The 19,954-nt window shown below is 37.2% G+C and overlaps 1 protein-coding gene across 1 annotated transcript in view; it reads right to left on the bottom strand.

Annotated features, from left to right (window-relative positions):
- Positions 1–2,361: 2,361 nt before the first annotated feature.
- The window catches only part of LOC137419553 (uncharacterized), an 86,860-nt gene continuing 69,267 nt past the window's right edge, over positions 2,362–19,954 (bottom strand). Inside the window, exon 10 of the mRNA XM_068105569.2 lies at positions 2,362–4,301. Coding sequence (XP_067961670.2) covers positions 3,724–4,301 — 578 coding nt within the window. The 3' untranslated portion in view covers positions 2,362–3,723. The remainder of the gene's footprint in view (positions 4,302–19,954) is intronic.

The following is a 19,954-nucleotide window of genomic DNA, read 5'->3' as shown; positions in this document are numbered from 1 at the left end:
TCCTCTCCGGCCTTGCGCCTTTAGCTCTCTCTGGGCTCTGTCCCCCAAATATTCCTAAAGGTCGCACAAGATCTGCCTGCAACCCTCTTATGGTTAAACTGCCAAAATCAACACTCTCTGCTCACCTTCACTCTTTCATTCCTCTTTTCTCCCACCTCTGGAACAAACTCCCCCACTCCCTTAAATCCCACTCCTCCCTCCAGGTCTTTAAAACAGCTGTTCACCACCATCTCTTATCTTCCCCCATCCAAAACCTTGATATTTCTACCCCCGCTAATTTCACCCCAAATCCTCTTTTTTGAAATACCAACTTCTTTCCTGGAAGTCCTTGTTGTCCTTGTGTTTTATACTTGTGTTTTATACAAGCCCTCTCCCTCCCACACATTCCCGATGTCCCTCACAAATGTTGTGTTTATATGCTTCTCTCCCCATCTTGTCTACCGCTCCCCTTTTTATATACTTTGTTTGTGTTTCTGTTTGATTTGTTTGTGTGATAAATGTTAGCTCTTTCACGAGCCTCGATTATGTATATAAAAAAAATAAATGCTACTTTGTTCTGTTTTGTCAAGTGCCACTCTGAGTGATTTTTCATTTGGCTGTCTTTTTCTGCATCCGCACTGAATAAATATGATTTCTCTAACTGTTGGTCTGATTGACAGGAAATTTTCACCACAGGTGCATCTCCACCTGTCCAATTTTTTTTAATGAAAAGTATGACGTAATATGTCACGTGGTACGGGCGCCATCTTGGAAAAACTGAAAAACTTTGCACCTCTATATCTCCGAAAGCACTGCATCGAAAAAATTGAGACCTGGCTAATTGTAAAGAACTCTCCATGGGGAATAAAATATGTTAATGATGTCATAGGTGCCTCCAATATGACGTCATAATTCGACAAGTACAGAGCTTCATCCGATCAAGATGAAATTTGGTGAGCGTCATCTCCGGCTAAATTGGTGGAGAAAAGAAAATGATCACGTCATTGGTCATGTGGATAGTCTTAGTAATCTGGGTCTGAATCTGGTTCAGAACATTCCGATTCCTCGGCAGTGTTTGGGATCTCTTCTACCTCCAACAGCTCCAGCACCTGCTCCACACTGAGGCTCTGTTTCGACATTGTACAATACTAAAAGAAAAATAAAATGTTATGAGCCTGCATTCTCGAATTTCTAAAGTATACGTAAAGCAATGTACATGTAAAGTAAAAACACGTAAAGTAATGTACATGAGGAGAAAACACGTACAGTAATATACACGAGGAGAAAATACGTACAGTGATATACACGAGGAGAAAACATGTAAACTCAGAAGTCATAAAAATAAAATGAAGCTTACCTTTGTTCAAAGGAATTGAAGTTCTATGAATCGAAGAGTCAAGGTGGCAAAACAACCAATGCAAAGTCAAGAAAAACTCACAATGCACATGATAACTGGAAGCTGCACTGACGAGATGATGTCACAGATGACTCATGAACAGGATTGAGTGCGTGTTTACAACATTCATAGGAACGAGTACTATTGTCATGCAAATGAGGGAGACGAAAATAACGCCTATAATGTACCGGGCCTTGGAGGCCCGTAGGGTGTGAATCAGAGGTAGTGTTATGAATTCAACTTTTTTCTCGAAACCGAACTAATTATTTTTTTCACAAACAACACAGAAATATGTGTCACCAATTTATAGGAGCATCCAGGAAAGGTCATGCAGATCAACGTTTTCATAATAAAGTTATTTCGAAACAAAAAGCTGCAGGACCTCCCAGGCCCATAGAGTGCATTTTAGGGCCCGAAGCCCTATGCTTTTTGCTTCTTTGTAGGAGATACCAATTATTTCGTGATCTCAGGATTTCATGGCACCCAGAAATGAGAGTTATCAATTGGATAACAACCACTAATGGAGAGGGGTGTTCGATTAAGCAACAGACAAAGGCCTTGTAGGATATGAGAAAATAAGACGCACTATAGAAGACATCGGAAGATAACCAGTCTAAGACGAGCTTTGTATGAAACCATGAAATGTGGTCTGCCCATCAGAAGTAATGCTTAATAGTGAGGCCCAAAGTTTGAGGAGAACAATTTAAACATCTCACTCATGATTGTTTTCTTCCAAGTTATCTCTTTTTTTAAATTCGTAAAAGGCTTTCGTGCTAGATTTCATCGCTTTTCGTTCATATTTATGGATCGCTTTTGATTCTTGTCATGTAAGAAGTTGCACAATACTTAGGATTGTGAAGGTTGTTAAAAGTTAACTTTCTCAAATGGTTTGTACCAGTATGTCTCACTATGCAAAGGGTATTACTTTGGAAAACACATGAGTGAATTTTTATCAAAAAGGAGAAATGAAAATAAATATTTTTTTTAATAAAGAGTTTAATTTAAGACTTTGAAAATATGGATCAAAATCATTTCTACACCTGTTACATTTAAATATCACATCTCAAACATTTTGTAAAGACTTCAATATATTCATCGTTTAGTATTTTATAGATTGTTTTTGAGCTTCTCGAAATTGAACAAAATTGAATTATACCATGCCAATAACACAACCCTCTGGCTTATACTAATCTCTATTGCACAACTCTACACTTACTCATACCAATCTCTGTCACATTACCCCACAGGAGCTCATACCAATCTCTATTGCACAACTCGGCACTCACTCATACCAATCTCTGTCACATGACCCCAAAGGAGCCCACACCAATCTCTATTGCACAACTCTACACTCACTCATACCAATCTCTGTCACATGACCCCACAGGAGCTCATTTTAATCTCTATTGCACAACTCGACACTCACTCAGACCAATCTCTGTCACACGACCCCACAGGAGCTCATACCAATCTCTATTGCACAACTCTACACTCACTCATACCAATCTTTGTCACATTACCCCACAGGAATTCATACCAAACTCTCGATCACATAAACCTACACCAGCTCATACCCATCTCTATCACATAACCATACACCAGCTCATTCCCAACTCTATCAAACAATTCTACACAAGCTCATACCAATCTCTATCACACAATTATACACTAGCTCATACCAATCTCTATCACACAACCCGACACTAGCTCATACCAATCTCAATCGCACAATTCTACACTAGCTCATACCAATCTCAATGACACAATTCTACACTAGCGCATACCAATCTCAATCACACAATTCTACACTAGCTCATACCAATCTCTCTATCACACAACCCGACACCAGCTCATACCAATCTCAATCGCACAATTCTACACTAGCTCATACCAATCTCAATCGCACAATTCTACACTAGCGCATACCAATCTCAATCACACAATTCTACACCAGCTCATACCAATCTCTCTATCACACAATTCTACACCAGCTCATACCCATCTCTATCACACAATTCTACACTAGCTCACACCAATCTCTATCACACAACCCTGCACTCATAACTATCACGAACACAAAACTTCACATTTCTCCTCTATAAAAACTGTAAATGAACAACAAATGCCAAACAGTGATATCAATACAGTGAAATACCCTTATAGAAAGAATGCTGATGTACATTTTGATATCACTGTCTAAAGATAGCTCGAAGCATTGGGTTATAAGCACTATGACCTGTTGTGAGTTACAGGAAGTGATATGGAAAGCATATTATATTCCTGTTCTGGAGGTTTGGATTTCATTCCAGAAGTGACATTGAGCATTAGCATCTCACAGCTGACAATCATCACAAATGTAACATCCCAGGGTGGTTATCGTCATAACATTGCAATGAGAAAAAGCGCATAACATCACCAATATTACAAAAACACAATGCAGGCTTAAGTGGCTCATTTACATCTAGGTTGAAGGTGTGCATAAGCCAGGAGAAACTATTAATGACAGCATAAAAGACGACATCCCCAGAGTCGCAATCCAGACACAGCCCGAGATGCATAGGATCTCCCAGCATGTTCAGCTTGGTTTCAATCGCATCATGCCGAGCGGTGTATTCTCCATCATGTTTGGCAACACACCATGAGTTGACATTCCAACCCAACAAGCACTCCCAACCATCCCCTCTCCGTTGCATGGACTCAGACGCGATGCCAATCTCATAGTTGTGGGCACGACTGACGTCCACTTCCCAGTAGTAACGGCCAGAGAAGAAACTCTCTTTCGCCAAAACCTGTTTATAGGTGGTAAATCTGTGTGGGTGTTCCGGGTACAGCTGATCGAACCCGCTCAGTGATGCCATCCAATGGTTTGAAGAGATCACAATTTGTTGATTTGCAGAGTTTGTGTCTAGAGTTGGGGACACCGCATCTGCAGGTGAATACAAAGAGGGTTAAACGAATGTTAAAAATGGAAGGTCCACGAGGGAAGTTAGAAAGAAAAGTGAATAAAGGAAACAATGGAACTGAGTGAACATCCTCCAAATGTGTTATCTTTGAGAAGTTCCAGGAGTTAACACTTCTTTGGAGGAAAAGTGGCTTGACGAAGGGTTATCTTCCAAAATATCAGTTTCACCTTGCTTTCCCACAAGCGGTTAGAATAACTCGATCAACATGCTATTGATTTAATCTATGGTTCTACGTGTCCACTGGCACAGATATAAGTGAGCCTTTGTGAAGAAGACTAGTTCTTCATTCTCTAAAAATAACATCTGCTGCCCCCTGGAGTGAAATGTGGTGTCAATACCCAATCACTTTGTCAGTGATCAGTGGTTTAACCACTTGCACTATTCCACATGTACCGGCAAAAATTACAAGTCATCTCCCCCAGAATGATGAGATGTACACACATACAGAGAATTGACTCATTTTAATATAGCTCGAAACACCCACTCCCTGATCCAGGAGTGGCATGAAGGGGGAAGAGTGAGGGGGTCTATAATTATCTTACTATAATTCACCAAATGTCCGTCTGTCTGTCTGTCCGTTCGAAGGTACCGCAACAACGGCTGAACAGATCGCAACGATATTTTGGGTGGGTAATCCTATGACCCCCTGGAGTAAAATAGGCTATATTGTTTTTCCAATATTTCCAAGTTTTCCAATTTTCCAATTTTCCTGTTTTTCCAAACATGATGGAATAATATTTACCGATATGAACAGTGATGTGGCTTTTGTTGAAATTCTACATACCAGGAGAGAGTAGATCGACTCCTGACGAACTCTTCCTATATAAACGTGCGGCTCGGAAGTAACACGGCAGCATGTGCAAAGCCACTGAGAAACAGGTGTAGCGACCGCTTCCGTGTTACAGATTCGGCGCGCACTCTTCACACATAAACGTGCGACTGAGAAATACGTGTAGCGGCCGCTTCCGTTTTGCAGAATTCAATATTTTTTCAAAATGGGCGCCATGTACTGTTTAGATTTTGATGATTTGCGTGTGATATGATTCAACGGATGTTTATATGAATCGTTTAAAATAAAAAAAGCCTTCAATTTCTGATATTTTGCCTTTTCATTTGGGCTTCCTAATTGAAGCCCTGCCACTAAGGGCGGGTACCGTTGCTAGTTATAATAAATACACAGATTTTATACAGATAGATTGCCTTATTTTATATAGTAGGATTTGCTGAAAAATACTTTTGGGGGATTGAAAAGTGATGACGCAACATGTTTTGCTGTAATGAGATGTAGTTGGTCACAGTTTGGGAGATGGGTGGCTTTATTATTCACCATAGAATATGGCGTAGATCAGCAAAGTATATACTGTATCTGATTAATCACACTCCTAACATTCCCTACATCTGTGCGCTTAACTTTTTCAACAACAGCTCCTGTTACATCCCTCCCCTCGGACGAAAACCACAGCAAACACAAACCACCGAATGGAAAGACAGGAAAAAATAACAACAATAGGCCTCCAGCTCAAGACGATGATCCACCCATGCCTTGGCTCAACCAACTAGACATCAAATGTCCAACCTAGACATCAAAGGGTGCCCGACTGCGTCCCCAGACTGAGTTTGGAGTGCTAGTGGAGAGGAAAGTGTGGGGGGTAGGTGGAGATGCTGGTGTCTCTTTGTTCAGCACCTTGCTGTCGCTTGGTGGTGGCATAGTCAATGTCAGTATCACAGAGAGGATTCTGAAATATCTGTGACTCCTGCTGGTCTCCATGCCCCAAGCCCATGGGCCCACCTTTCTCAGCCATTATACTATGTACCATAATTGTTCGTCTCATGAATTCAAAATGCTTTAGTTTATCATTTCTCCCTTTGTCTTTTACTGTTCTCCCCACTGGAATGGCACAGCTGCTTCACACCTTACTCAGCTTTACACCATAGAGACCAAGACCTTCAAGGTCATGGGAATCTCCAGCAATGAAGATGAGTCTATGGGCCTATCACTTTCCCATCGCAGAGAGGTTGTTGGTCTCCCTTTCTTCTATTACCTCCTTTATGGTTGGTCTTGCACCCTCTGCTATTTTCCATGATCCTGGAACAATCTCTTCCACATCATTATGCATCTGCGAGTATGCAGTATAATAAGCAATGGCGCATGTTGGGGAGAGACTGTGACTGAGACCAGAAAGCAAGTATATCAGTTTTCGTGATCCAGTGAAATGGCGAATAGTAAGGTCAAGCGTGAGGTGTTTGGATATATTTCTCCAACCATATAAAGTCATTAGAAAAGGAAAGAAGTTTGTTTCTGTGCTCATCCTTCACAGTGACAAAGGCTGAGGTTTGAGGCAGGGCTGGATTTAGAGGAGGACCAACGGGACATTTGTCCAGCGCCCAAACTCCAGAGGGGGCCACAAAAAACATACGATACATTTATTTATTTATAAAGCCGGTATTATTTATTCTCTTGTTGTCTCAAAGTTAACAGAGATGGGAGACAGGTATTCAAGGTCTAATATAACCAACGCAATGTTTAATTAAAAACACAAACAGTAATACCGGACAAGCAATGAGTGACATACCACACGAATCACTTGACCTTTTATGTTAGGATCGGCATAATCACGTCAAAATGACGCAATCAAGCAACCACAAACGACGTGGCATTGTTTTATACAGTATGCCAAATCATCTCTCTATAATGCAAGCAATCTCTGTGTGTCTGTGTGTCTGTCTGTGTGTATGTCTGTGACCGCTGTTTCTCGACAACCACTGGTCCGATCTAAGTGAAACTTGCCAGGTATATTGCTGGGGACCTGAGGAATCGAGGATGTGCCTTTTCAAGGTTTGCTATTAATCGGACAAGTGGTTACCAAGTTATGGCCATTTATTTAGCAAACACATACGTTTTGTACGTGAACGAAGGAACAGCGAAGGACGAGAGCGAAGGAACGGCGAAGGATGAGAGCGAAGACCGAAGGAACGATGAAAGTTTTAATTTTTCTTTGCACGTACGGTCAGGCTACAGCGAAGGAACTGCGTGTGTTTGTTGTTTCTGCCTCACGGTTTGAAAAATTGAAGAATTGGCCATTAAAACTAATTTGCGATTAATCGTAACTGCGATATGCGAACTTCCGGACAGTGAGGACGTAACTTCCGGACTTAGGGATAGTGACGACTTACTGTCTCGATTGTATCTTACTACTATCTTACTATCTTATATATCTATACTATCTTATCTATTTTATACTTACTGTCTATATACTTAGTCTATATTATAGATTGATTGTAGTTAAACACAATGCCCCAATCCATTCGTCGTTTACGACAGCGAAGGAATGAACCTGCGCGTCGTGCACGCGCAATGGAATCTGACGAAGCATGAGCTGCTCGCCTGACATGCGACGGTACGCGCGTGACAAGGCGTCGTGCAGCTGAAACCGATGAAGAACGAGCTGCTTGCTTGGCAGACAACACTGGACGCGTGACAAGGCGTCATGCAGACGAAACGGATGAAGAACGAGCTGCTCGCTTGGCAGACAACACTGAACGTGAGGCAAGGCGTCGTGCAGAAGAAACGGATGAAGAACGAGCTGCTCACTTGACACGCGACGCTACGCGCGTGATAAGGCATCGTGCAGCTGAAACGGATGCCCCGCGTCATCAAGCACAAAACAGTGCACAATATAGGAGAACTTGAGGCTCACATCGCTCAAACAGAGTGCCTTCTTAATAACGAGCAGCGCATTGTTGTCGATAAAGTCATGAGGAGTGTGGAACACGCACATGGCTGCATGATTGCAGTTGATGAAAGTGGTGGGACTGGGAAAACATTCACATTGTCTCATATCCTCTACAAAGTGCGAGCAATGGGAAAAGTGGCTCTTGCGACTGCTGCAAGTGGTATTGCAGCTACTCTGCTGCCTAAAGGGGCCACCTTCCATAGTAGGACCAAGTGTCCTCTCATTCTCACTGATGAGTCCACTTGCAACATCAGTGAAAATGACACCACTGCAGCACTCATACGCATGACGAATTTAATGGTGGTGGAAGAGGTTTCAATGATGGATCGTCGCGCATTGGAGGCAGCAGATCGAACATTCCAGTGGCTTCGGGGCTCAGAGGAACCATTTGGCGGCATCACAATGGTTTTCAGTGGTGACTGGAGGCAGATCCTTACTGTTGTGCCACACGGTAGCCATATTGACATAGTTGGAAGGTACTTCAAGAGCTCATACCTGTGGAGAAAAGTGCAGATACTTCCTCTCACAGTAAACATGAGGATCATGCAGGGTGCTGCAGAACAACAGGACGAATCTGATTTTGCAAAATTCCTGCTGGATCTGGGTAAAGGGAAGATTCCTGTCAATCCAGAAGAGGGTGAATTTGCTATTGAGCTCAGGGAACCACACATTCGTCCAGGTGAAAAACTTAAGGATATTGTCACTTGGGTGTACGAGGACTTGCACAACAACATTACCAACCCCAAGTGGCTATGCGAGCATGTTATACTATGTCCGACCAATTCCGAAGTCGATCAGGTAAATGACTACATGACGACCATATTTCCAGGGGAGGAACATGTTTTCTGTAGCGTCGATACAGCGGCATCTGAGGGTGATCATGTGTATCCGCCTGAGTTCCTGAACACCCTCTGTCCATATGGTATGCCTCCACATCGGATGACTCTCAAGGTGCATATGGTGATCATGCTGCTACGAAACTTCGACCAGCAGGGCGGGCACTGCAATGGCTCAAGGTACATCATCCATCAGATCCTTCCAAATCTGTTGGTTGCAACATCTGTGATGGGTGTCAATTCTGGATGCACATTGCTCATTCCATGCATAACCTTGAGTCCGTCTGACAACATGTTCCCATTCACTCTGCGGTGTTGGCAGTTTCCGGTACGACCCTGCTTTGCCATGACTGTGAATAAATCCCAAGGACAGTCGCTACACCATGTTGGGATCTTCTGCACAAGAGACTTCTTCAGCCATGGTCAGTTCTACGTGGCGGCCAGTAGGGTTGCCAAATCCAGCAGCCTCCGCATTCTTGCCCTGGATGAGGAAACAAAGAAGAAGCGCCATTTCCTCAGCAATGTTGTTTATGAAGAGGTGCTAACGACATAAAGGTGTGTTCATGCAGACAATTTTTATTATTATTTATTTATTGAAGATAAATACTATCGAAAATAATTCTTCAAAAAAAGTGCACAACTTCTTTTTTGTTTCCAAGTGTCAAATGGTGTGGCCTCGGAAAGTGTTAAGGAATTCAGGTCTACTCAACTTGCTTGCCAACGAAATACATCTGTGTGTGTGTGTGTCTGTGTGTCTGTCTGTGTGTGTGTCTGTGACCGCTGCTTCTTTTGATACTTGCCAGGTATATTGCTGGGGACCTGAGGATGTGCCTTTTCACGGTTTGATATTAATCTGACAAGTGGTTACCAAGTTATGGACATAAATTTAGCTAACACATACGTTTTTTGTTTGCACATACGGCCACGCACGTAAACGAAGGAACAGCGAAGGATGAGAGCGAAGGAACGGCGAAGGACGAGAGTGAAGACCGAAAGAACGATGAAAGTTTGAATTTTTTTTTTGCACGTACGGTCAAGCTACCGCGGAGGAACCGCATGTGTGTTTGTTGTTCTCTTCTCTTTGTGCTTTTCCTTGCAATGAAATTGCAAAATGACAAAATATGTTGGCACTAATTGAAGAATTGGCCATTAAAACGAATTTGCGATTAATCGTAACTGCGATATGCGAACTTCCAGACAGTGAGGACTTAACTTCCGGACTTAGGGATAGTGACGACTTACTGTCTCGATTGTATCTTTCTACTATCTTACTATCTTATATATCTATACTATCTTATCTATCTTATCTATCTTATACTTACTGTCTATATACTTAGTCTATATTATAGATTGATTGTAGTTAAACACAATGCCCCAATCCATTCGTCGTTTACGACAGCGAAGGAATGAAACTGTGCGTCGTGCACGCGCAATGGAATCTGACGAAGCACGAGCTGCTCGCCTGACACGCTCTCTCTATAATGCAAGCAACCTCTGTGTGTCTGTGTGTCTGTCTGTGTGTATGTCTGTGACCGCTGTTTCTCGACAACCACTGGTCCGGCGCTAATTGAGAATTGGCCATTAAAACTAATTTGCGATTAATCATAACTGCGATATGTGAACTTCCGGACAGTGAGGCCTTATTTTTGGTACGTACGTCAACGTACGTATGTCCACGTACTTACCTCCCCGCACGTATGGGCACGCACTAGTGAAGTATAATGGATGCAATGCTGGATAGATTTAATGCAACTATTAAGCCAGTCCAAGCAGAAGACATCGAACACTGAATGATGGTTAAATTACAGGAATCTCTAAAATCATATCTTGAAAACATTCGTTATGATTTTGATGATTATGAAGAACGCGCCGTCCAATTAGCAGTTGAGAATACATACCGGAATGCAACATGAAAGGAGAGACGATTTCCCAGTGCTTTGCAATGTAAACTGTGTTTTTTACCCTGCGAAAGCGAAAAGCAGGGTTAGGCGATTGGTTGTGTACGTGTGACGTACATGCGTGTCTGCTTTAAAAAAAAAATCCTTTTCTCGGCAAATGTTAGTCGATTGACACAACATTTTACCACAGGGGCCCCTCTGCCTGTATAATTTTTTAAAACTCATAATTAAGACGTCATCGGTCACGTCCTACGGATGCCATGTTGGCCGCCCAATGGAAAAAATTGAAACATGGCTCATTGTCAAGTACTCCCAATGGGAAATAAGTATGTTAATGATGATGTCATTGGTGCCTTTGTTATGACATCATAATTCAACAAGTACAACACTTGATCCAATCAGAATGATTTTTTTTCTCTGCAATTCTTGGTCCAATTAACACGAAATTTTCACCATAGGGAGTGCCTCCGCCTGTAGAATTTTGTGATAATTATCACATAGCAGGTCACGTGGTACGGGCACCATCTTGGAAAACCTTCACACCTCCATATCTCTGAAATTAAAATTAGTATTGGGCATTTATATTATGGGCGCCAGGTTTTAATGCAACCACGTGGCTAAATAAACCAGTATAAGCTATACACAGTAATGCAGTTCAGCTCTTTTTTGTTTTTTATTTCTTCCCAATACGTTTTGAGGTTGGTAAAGGGTGGGGGGCCTGCACTACTCAAATGTCCCGGGCCTGTTAAACATAAATCCGGCGCTGGTTTGAGGATTACCAGTTGCACCAGTAATCCACGCAAGGAAATTGTAAAATACATTTGGAATGATGTCAGTTGCTCTTTTAATTTTCCTGTTAATGTAATTCACGTTTCATTTTAAAGAGATAAAGTAAAGAGGTCTGCAATTTAATATTAAATAAAATGCAATTTTTTTTCCCATTATAGAGAGATTAAGAAAATAGGCAGTGAAATTATTGTTTAATTTGAAAGAGATTGTAGTTTACTTGCACAAAATATGGTGCCTGTAGAACGTAGTATCATTTTCGTAGTAATAATAATAATAATAATAATAATAATAATAATAATAATAATAATATAGTAAATATAACCATAACACTTTAATCCCAATGTCGTGAATGCAATGCTAATGGATTGAAGTGGTGTATGTAATTCTTGTTGGTAGATGACTGTTAACTTTGAAGAGATAAAGTAGACTATATCATTATTGTTTTTATTATGAACAGATAAAGTAAAATATTAGTGTAATTCCTCTGTAATATTGAAGAGATAAAGTAAATTATTAGTGTAATTCTGTTTTATTTTAGAGATAAAGTATCTAGGCTGTTTAATTATTGTGTTTCTTATGAAGAGATAAAGTGAAATAGGATTGTAATTTTTGTTTTATTTTGGAGATAAAGTATATAGGCTATATAATTTTTGTGTTTATTATGAAGAGACAAAGTGAAATACGAGAGTAATTCTTGTTTTATTTTAGAGATAAAGTATATGGGTGATATAATTATTGTGTTTATTATGAATAGATAAAGTAAAATATGAGTGTAAATCTTGTTTTATTTTAGAAATAAAGTATATTGGCGATATAATTCTTGTGTTTATTATGAAGAGATAAAGTAAAATATGAGTGTAATACTTGTTTTATTTTCGAGATAAAGTATGTCGGCTATATAATTATTGTGTTTATTATGAAGAGATAAAGTAAAATATGAGTGTAATACTTGTTTTATTTTCGAGATAATGTATATCGGCTATATAATTATTGTGTTTATTATGAAGAGATAAAGTAAAATATGAGTGCAAAACTTTTTTTATTTTAGAGACAAAGTATATCGGTGATATAATTCTTGTGTTTCTTATATTATAATTCTTGTGTTTATTATGAAGAGATAAAGTAAAATATGAGTGTAATACTTGTTTTATTTTAGAGATAAAGGATGTGGGTGATGTAATTATTGTGTTTATTATGAAGAGATAAAGTAAAATATGAGTGTAATTCTTGTTTTATTTTATAGATAAAGTATCGAGTCCATATAATAGTGTGTTTATTTTAAAGAGATAAAGTAAAATATGAGTGTAATACTTGTTTATTTTAGAGATAAAGTATATTGGCGATATAATTATTGTGTTTATTATGAAGAGATAAAGTAAAATATGAGTGTAATACTTGTTTATTTTAGAGATAAAGTATATTGGCGATATAATTATTGTGTTTATTATGAAGAGATAAAGTAAAATATGACTGTAATACTTGTTTTATTTTTGCAGATAAAGTATGTCAGCGATATAATTCTTGTGTTTATTATTAAGAGATAAAGTAAAATATGAGTGTAAATTCTTGTTTTATTTTAGGGATAAATTATATAGGTGATACAATTCTTGGTTTATTATGAAGAGATAAAGTAAAATATGAGTGTAATTCTTCTTTTATTTTAGAGATAAAGTATCTCGGCCATATAATAATTGTGTTTATTATGAAGAGATAAAGAATTGTTTATTATGAAGTGTAATTACAATATGAGTGTAATTCTTCTTTTATTTTAGAGATAAAGTATATTGGCTATATAATTATTGTGTTTATCATGAAGAGATAAAGTAAAATATGATTGTAATACTTGTTTTATTTTAGAGATAAAGTATATTGGTGATATAATTCTTGTGTTTATTATGAAGAGATAAAGTAAAATATGAGTGTAATTCTTGTTTTATTTTTGGAGATAAAGTATGTCAGTGATATAATTCTTGTGTTTATTATTAAGAGATTAAGTAAAATATGAGTGTAATTCTTGTTTTATTTTCATGATAAAGTATATGGGTGATACAATTCTTGTGTTTATTATGAAGAGATAAAGTGAAATAGGAGTGCAATTCTTGTTTTATTTTAGAGATAAAGTATATGGGTGATATAATCATTGTGTTTATTATGAAGAGATAAAGTAAAATATGTGTGTAATTCTTGTTAAATTTTCGAGATAAAGTATATCGGCTATATAAATATTGTGTTTATTATGAAGAGATAAAGTAAAATATGAGTGTAATACATGTTTTATTTTAGAGATAAATATATCGGTGATATAATTATTGTGTTTAATATGAAGAGATAAAGTAAAATATGAGTCCAATACTTGTTATATTTTAGAGATAAAGTATATCGGTGATATAATTATTGTGTTTATTATGAAGAGATAAAGTAAAATATTAGTGCAATTCTTGTTTTATTTTCGAGATAAAGTATACAGGCTATATCATTATTGTGTTTCTTATGAAGAGATAAAGTGAAATAGGATTGTAATTTTTGTTTTATTTTAGAGATAAATTATATAGGCTATGTAATTATTGTGTTTATTATGAAGATATAAAGTGAAATAGGAGTGTAATTCTTGTTGTTTTTTTGGAGATAAAGTGTATGGGTGATGTGATTATTGTGTTTATTATGAAGAGATAAAGTAAAATATTAGTGCAATTCTTGTTTTATTTTAGAGATAAAGTATGCAGGCTATATAATTATTGTGTTTCTTATGAAGAGAAAAAGTGAAATAGGATTGTAATTTTTGTTTTATTTTAGAGATAAAGTATATAGGCTATGTAATTATTGTGTTTATTATGAAGAGATAAAGTGAAATAGGAGTGTAATTCTTGTTTTATTTTAGAGATAAATTATATGGGTGATATAATTATTGTGTTTATTATGAAGAGATAAAGTAAAATATGAGTGTAATTCTTGTTTTATTTTAGAGATAAAGTATATGGGTGATATAATTATTGTGTTTATTATGAAGAAATAAAGTAAAATATGAGTCCAATACTTGTTATATTTTAGAGATAAAGTATATCGGTGATGTAATTATTGTGTTTATTATGAAGAGATAAAGTAAAATATTAGTGCAATTCTTGTTTTATTTTAGAGATAATGTATACAGGCTATATAATTATTGTGTTTCTTATGAAGAGAAAAAGTGAAATAGGATTGTAATTTTTGTTTTATTTTAGAGATAAAGTATACCGGCTATGTAATTATTGTGTTTATTATGAAGAGATAAAGTGAAATAGGAGTGTAATTCTTGTTTTATTTTAGAGATAAAGTATACGGGTGATATAATTATTGTGTTTATTATGAAGAAATAAAGTAAAATATGAGTGTAATTCTTGTTTTATTTTAGAGATAAAGTATATCGGCTATATAATTATTGTGTTTATTTTGAAGAGATAAAGTAAAATATTAGTTCCAATCTTTTTTTATTTTAGAGATAATGCATATCGGCTATATATTTCTTGTATTTATTATGAAGAGATAAAATAAAATGTGAGTAATTCTTGTTTTATTTTAGAGATAAAGTATATTGGCATTATAATTCTTGTGTTTATTATGAAGAGATAAAGTAAAATATGAGTGTAATACTTGGTATATTTTAGAGATAAAGTATATCGGTGATATAATTCTTGTGTTTATTATGAACAGATAAATTAAAATATGAATGTCATTCTTGTTTTATTTTAGAAATAAAGTATATTGGCGATATAATTCTTGTGTTTATTATGATGAGAAAAAGTAAAATATGAGTGTAATTCTTGTTTTATTTTAGAAATGAAGTATATTGGCGATATAATTCTTTTGTTTATTATGAAGAGATAAAGTAAAATATGAGTATAATACTTGTTTTATTTTAGAGATAAATATATCGGTGATATAATTATTGTGTTTATTATGAAGAGATAAAGTAAAATATGAGTCCAATACTTGTTATATTTTAGAGATAAAGTATATCGGTGATGTAATTATTGTGTTTATTATGAAGAGATAAAGTAAAATATTAGTGCAATTCTTGTTTTATTTTAGAGATAATGTATACAGGCTATATAATTATTGTGTTTCTTATGAAGAGAAAAAGTGAAATAGGATTGTAATTTTTGTTTTATTTTAGAGATAAAGTATATCGGCTATGTAATTATTGTGTTTATTATGAAGAGATAAAGTGAAATAGGATGTGTAATTCTTGTTTTATTTTAGAGATAAAGTATATGGGTGATATAATTATTGTGTTTATTATGAAGAAATAAAGTAAAATATGAGTGTAAATCCTGTTTTATTTTCGAGATAAAGTATATCGGCTATATAATTATTGTGTTTATTTTGAAGAGATAAAGTAAAATATTAGTTCCAATCTTTTTTATTTTAGAGATAAGGCATATCGGCTATATAATTCTTGTATTTATTATGAAGAGATAAAATAAAATATGAGTAATTCTTGTTTTATTTTAGAGATAAAGTATATTGGCATTATAATTCTTGTGTTTATTATGAAGAGATAAAGTAAAATATGAGTGTAATTCTTGTTTTATTTTAGAGATAAAGTATCGAGTCCATATACTAATGTGTTTATTTTAAAGAGATAAAGTAAAATATGAGTGTAATACTTGTTTATTTTAAAGATAAAATATATTGGCGATATAATTATTGTGTTTATTATGAAGAGATGAAGTAAAATATGACTGTAATACTTGTTTTATTTTTGGAGATAAAGTATGTCAGTGATATAATTCTTGTGTTTATTAGCGCTGAGGAAGCGCCTCTAGCGAATGACTTCCAGCCAGTGTAACGCGAATTCCTGTCACAGGAATTCTGAGATCATATAAGTGTGACGTGGCAGTTCCTGATTGGTTCGTGTTGGGGAACCCCTTCTCGCTGCCGACGTGACGTAAATTCGCGCACGCGCACTGGTGAAGCGCGAGATTCAGCCCAAGGTTCTTATTAGAGCTGAGGAAGCACCTCTAGCGAATGACTTCCAGCCAGTGTAACGCGAATTCCTGTCACAGGAATTCTGAGATCATATAAGTGTGACGTGGCAGTTCCTGATTGGTTCGTGTTGGGGAACCCCTTCTCGCTGCCGACGTGACGTAAATTCGCGCACGCGCACTGGTGAAGCGCGAGATTCGGCCCAAGGTTCTTATTATTATTATTATTATTATTTTTGTATACAAGATCGAGGCTCGAACCATGATCGAGGCTCGAAATTCCATGCCCGAACCTCAGCGCAATCCAAGAGGATTCACTTGTTATTAAGAGATAAAGTAAAATATGAGTGTAATTCTTGTTTTATTTTAGGGATAAATTATATAGGTGATACAATTCTTGGTTTATTATGAAGAGATAAAGTAAAATATGATTGTAATTCTTGTTTTATTTTAGAGATAAAGTATCTCGGCCATATAATAATTGTGTTTATTATGAAGAGATAAAGTATTGTTTATTATGAAGTGTAATTACAATATGAGTGTAATTCTTCTTTTATTTTAGAGATAAAGTATATTGGCTATATAATTATTGTGTTTATTATGAAGAGATAAAGTAAAATATGATTGTAATACTTGTTTTATTTTAGAGATAAAGTATATTGGTGATATAATTCTTGTGTTTATTATGAAGAGACTAGGGCATGCCCGTACTATATATAAGCTAGGACGTGCCCGTACGTGGGTGCCCGTTCCTTGCCAAAAAAAAAAAAAAATTTGTGTAGGGGTGTGTGTGTGTAAACATCCTAGGGCGTGCCCGTACATGGGTGCAAAAAAACATGCGTGCAAACAACAACAACAAAAAAAAACTTTGAAACCACGTGGCAGTAACGACCACAGAACCCCCCCCCCCTCTATTTACATGAATGGTTTGGTCCATTCGCAACGACCACAGAACCCCCCCCCCCCCTCTATTTACATGCAATGGTTTGGTCCAAAGCGAACGGTTTGGTCCATTCGATGTGATTCGATGATTCGATGTGAATGGTTTGGTCCATTCGCAACGACCACAGAACCCCCCCCCCCTCTATTTACATGAATGGTTTGGTCCATTCGCAAAGCCAAAGCGAACGACCACAGAACCCCCCCCTCTATTTACATGAATGGTTTGGTCCATTCGCAAAGCCAAAGCGAACGACCACAGAACCCCCCCCCCCCCCCTCTATTTACATGAATGGTTTGGTCCATTCGCAACGCCAAAGCGAACGGCGAACGGCTAAATCGCCATAGCTCGGTAAGTACTTGTCCGATTAATTTCAAACCTTGAAAAGGCACATCCTCGGGTCCCCAGCAATATACCTGGCAAGTTTCAAGTATATCGGACCGGTAGTTGTCGAGAAACAGCGGTCACAGACAAACAGACAAACAGACAAACGTACAAACGTACAAACGTACAGAGATTACTGGAATTATAGATAGATAAAGTAAAATATGACTAATACTTGTTTTATTTTTGGAGATAAAGTATGTCAGTGATATAATTCTTGTGTTTATTATTAAGAGATTAAGTAAAATATGAGTGTAATTCTTGTTTTATTTTCGTGATAAAGTATATGGGTGATACAATTCTTGTGTTTATTATGAAGAGATAAAGTGAAATAGGAGTGCAATTCTTGTTTTATTTTACAGATAAAGTATATTCGGTGATATAATTCTTGTGTTTATCATGAAGAGATAAAGTAAAATATGAGTTTAATTCTTGTTTTATTTTAGAGATAAAGTATATTGGCGATATAATTATTGTGTTTATTATGAAGAGACAAAGTGAAATAGGAGTGTAATTCTTGTTTTATTTTAGTGATAAAGCATATGGGTGATACAATTGTTGTGTTTATTATGAAGAGATAAAGTGAAATAGGAGTGTAATTCTTGTTTTATTTTAGTGATAAATCATATGGGTGATACAATTCTTTTGTTTATTATGAAGAGATGAAGTGAAATAGGAGTGCAATTCTTGTTTTATTTTAGAGATAAAGTATATCGGTGATATAATTATTGTGTTTATTATGAAGAGATAAAGTAAAATATGAGGGTAATTCTTAATTTATTTTCGAGATAAAGTATATCGGCTATATAATTATTGTGTTTATTATGAAGAGATAAAGTAAAATATGAGTGTAATACTTGGTATATTTTAGAGATAAAGTATATCGGTGATATAATTCTTGTGTTTATTATGAAGAGATAAGTTAAAATATGAGTGTAATTCTTGTTTTATTTAAGAAATAAAGTATATTGGCGATATAATTCTTGTGTTTATTATTGTTACGGATTCCGGATTTATGTGAATTACTATTCAGGTCATTTCCTATTAATGTGTATTCTATTAAAGGTTGTTGTGGTTAAATGGTTAGAAGCGCTGCTGATAACAGGAGACCGGAAAGGGGATGGTGAACCGGAAGAAGAAAAAGACAAGGTCGAGAGAGAAGCGGCCATCTTGATCCTCGACCAGCTCCGATGCGAGCCGAGTCGATCTTTATCTGCTTTGGAACGCTGCGTTGGCAAAGCCCGTCTGGCGAGAGGAGTTACCTGCGCGGGGTGATTGCCTGTTACGTATCAGGTTGCCGTGGGTTCCTGGAAGGAACCAAGCGTCCGGCACTGTTCGCCTCGATGCCTCCGAGGGCGTGTACGGGTCGCACCTTGGGCCTCGCGTGCTTTGCGAGCCGCGCTTTGCTTTGCACGCTTTGCTTTGCGTGGAGGTGTGCGCTGCAGCAGCTGTTCCCGGTACGTGATGTGCACATTTGGAGCACGTCAGCCAGGGGTCCGTTCAACTGCCCGTGTGCGGAGAAGTCGACCTTCACCTTGGTCTGGAGGGGCCCAGAGACATTGTGAGGGACAGTGACTATTGAGGGTGTCGTGAGTGGGGAAAGGGGGGAAATATATGAGATGGCCAGCTTAGTAATATTGTTGATTGATTGTTGATTGTTGTTGATTGATTGGGAATATATTGTTGCGGATATGGGATTTGCATCCATCCATATCCGCTTGTAAATATTCCCCTATTTCCTCACTACTTCCCAACTCTCCCCAATCCCCCATTCCCTAGTCCCATTTTCTGTAAACAACACTCTGTAGACCCGACCTCCCCCTATTTCCCCCATTAAATGTCGCATCCAGGTCCACCGCATCTCATGTAAGACAACTATAGGACATCTTGCTAGTTATTCTTAGTCTATGTCAGTTAAGGATTCGTTTCCATTAATTCTGACCCTTCGTTGCACCAGAATGTGATTGTATGGCACCGGTAGGAAGTTTAGGACCTCCCAATACCTCCCCGCAGCTCTTCCTCACAGTTCAGCAACAACAACAACAACAACAACAACAACGAGCGCAGGGAGTGC

This window comes from Myxine glutinosa, chromosome 1 (assembly GCF_964187855.1).
Source record: "Myxine glutinosa chromosome 1, kmMyxGlut1.1, whole genome shotgun sequence".
Taxonomy (NCBI): Eukaryota; Metazoa; Chordata; class Myxini; order Myxiniformes; family Myxinidae; genus Myxine; species Myxine glutinosa.
Note: the sequence above shows the minus strand (reverse complement) of the source record. Positions and strands in the feature narration are given on the sequence as shown.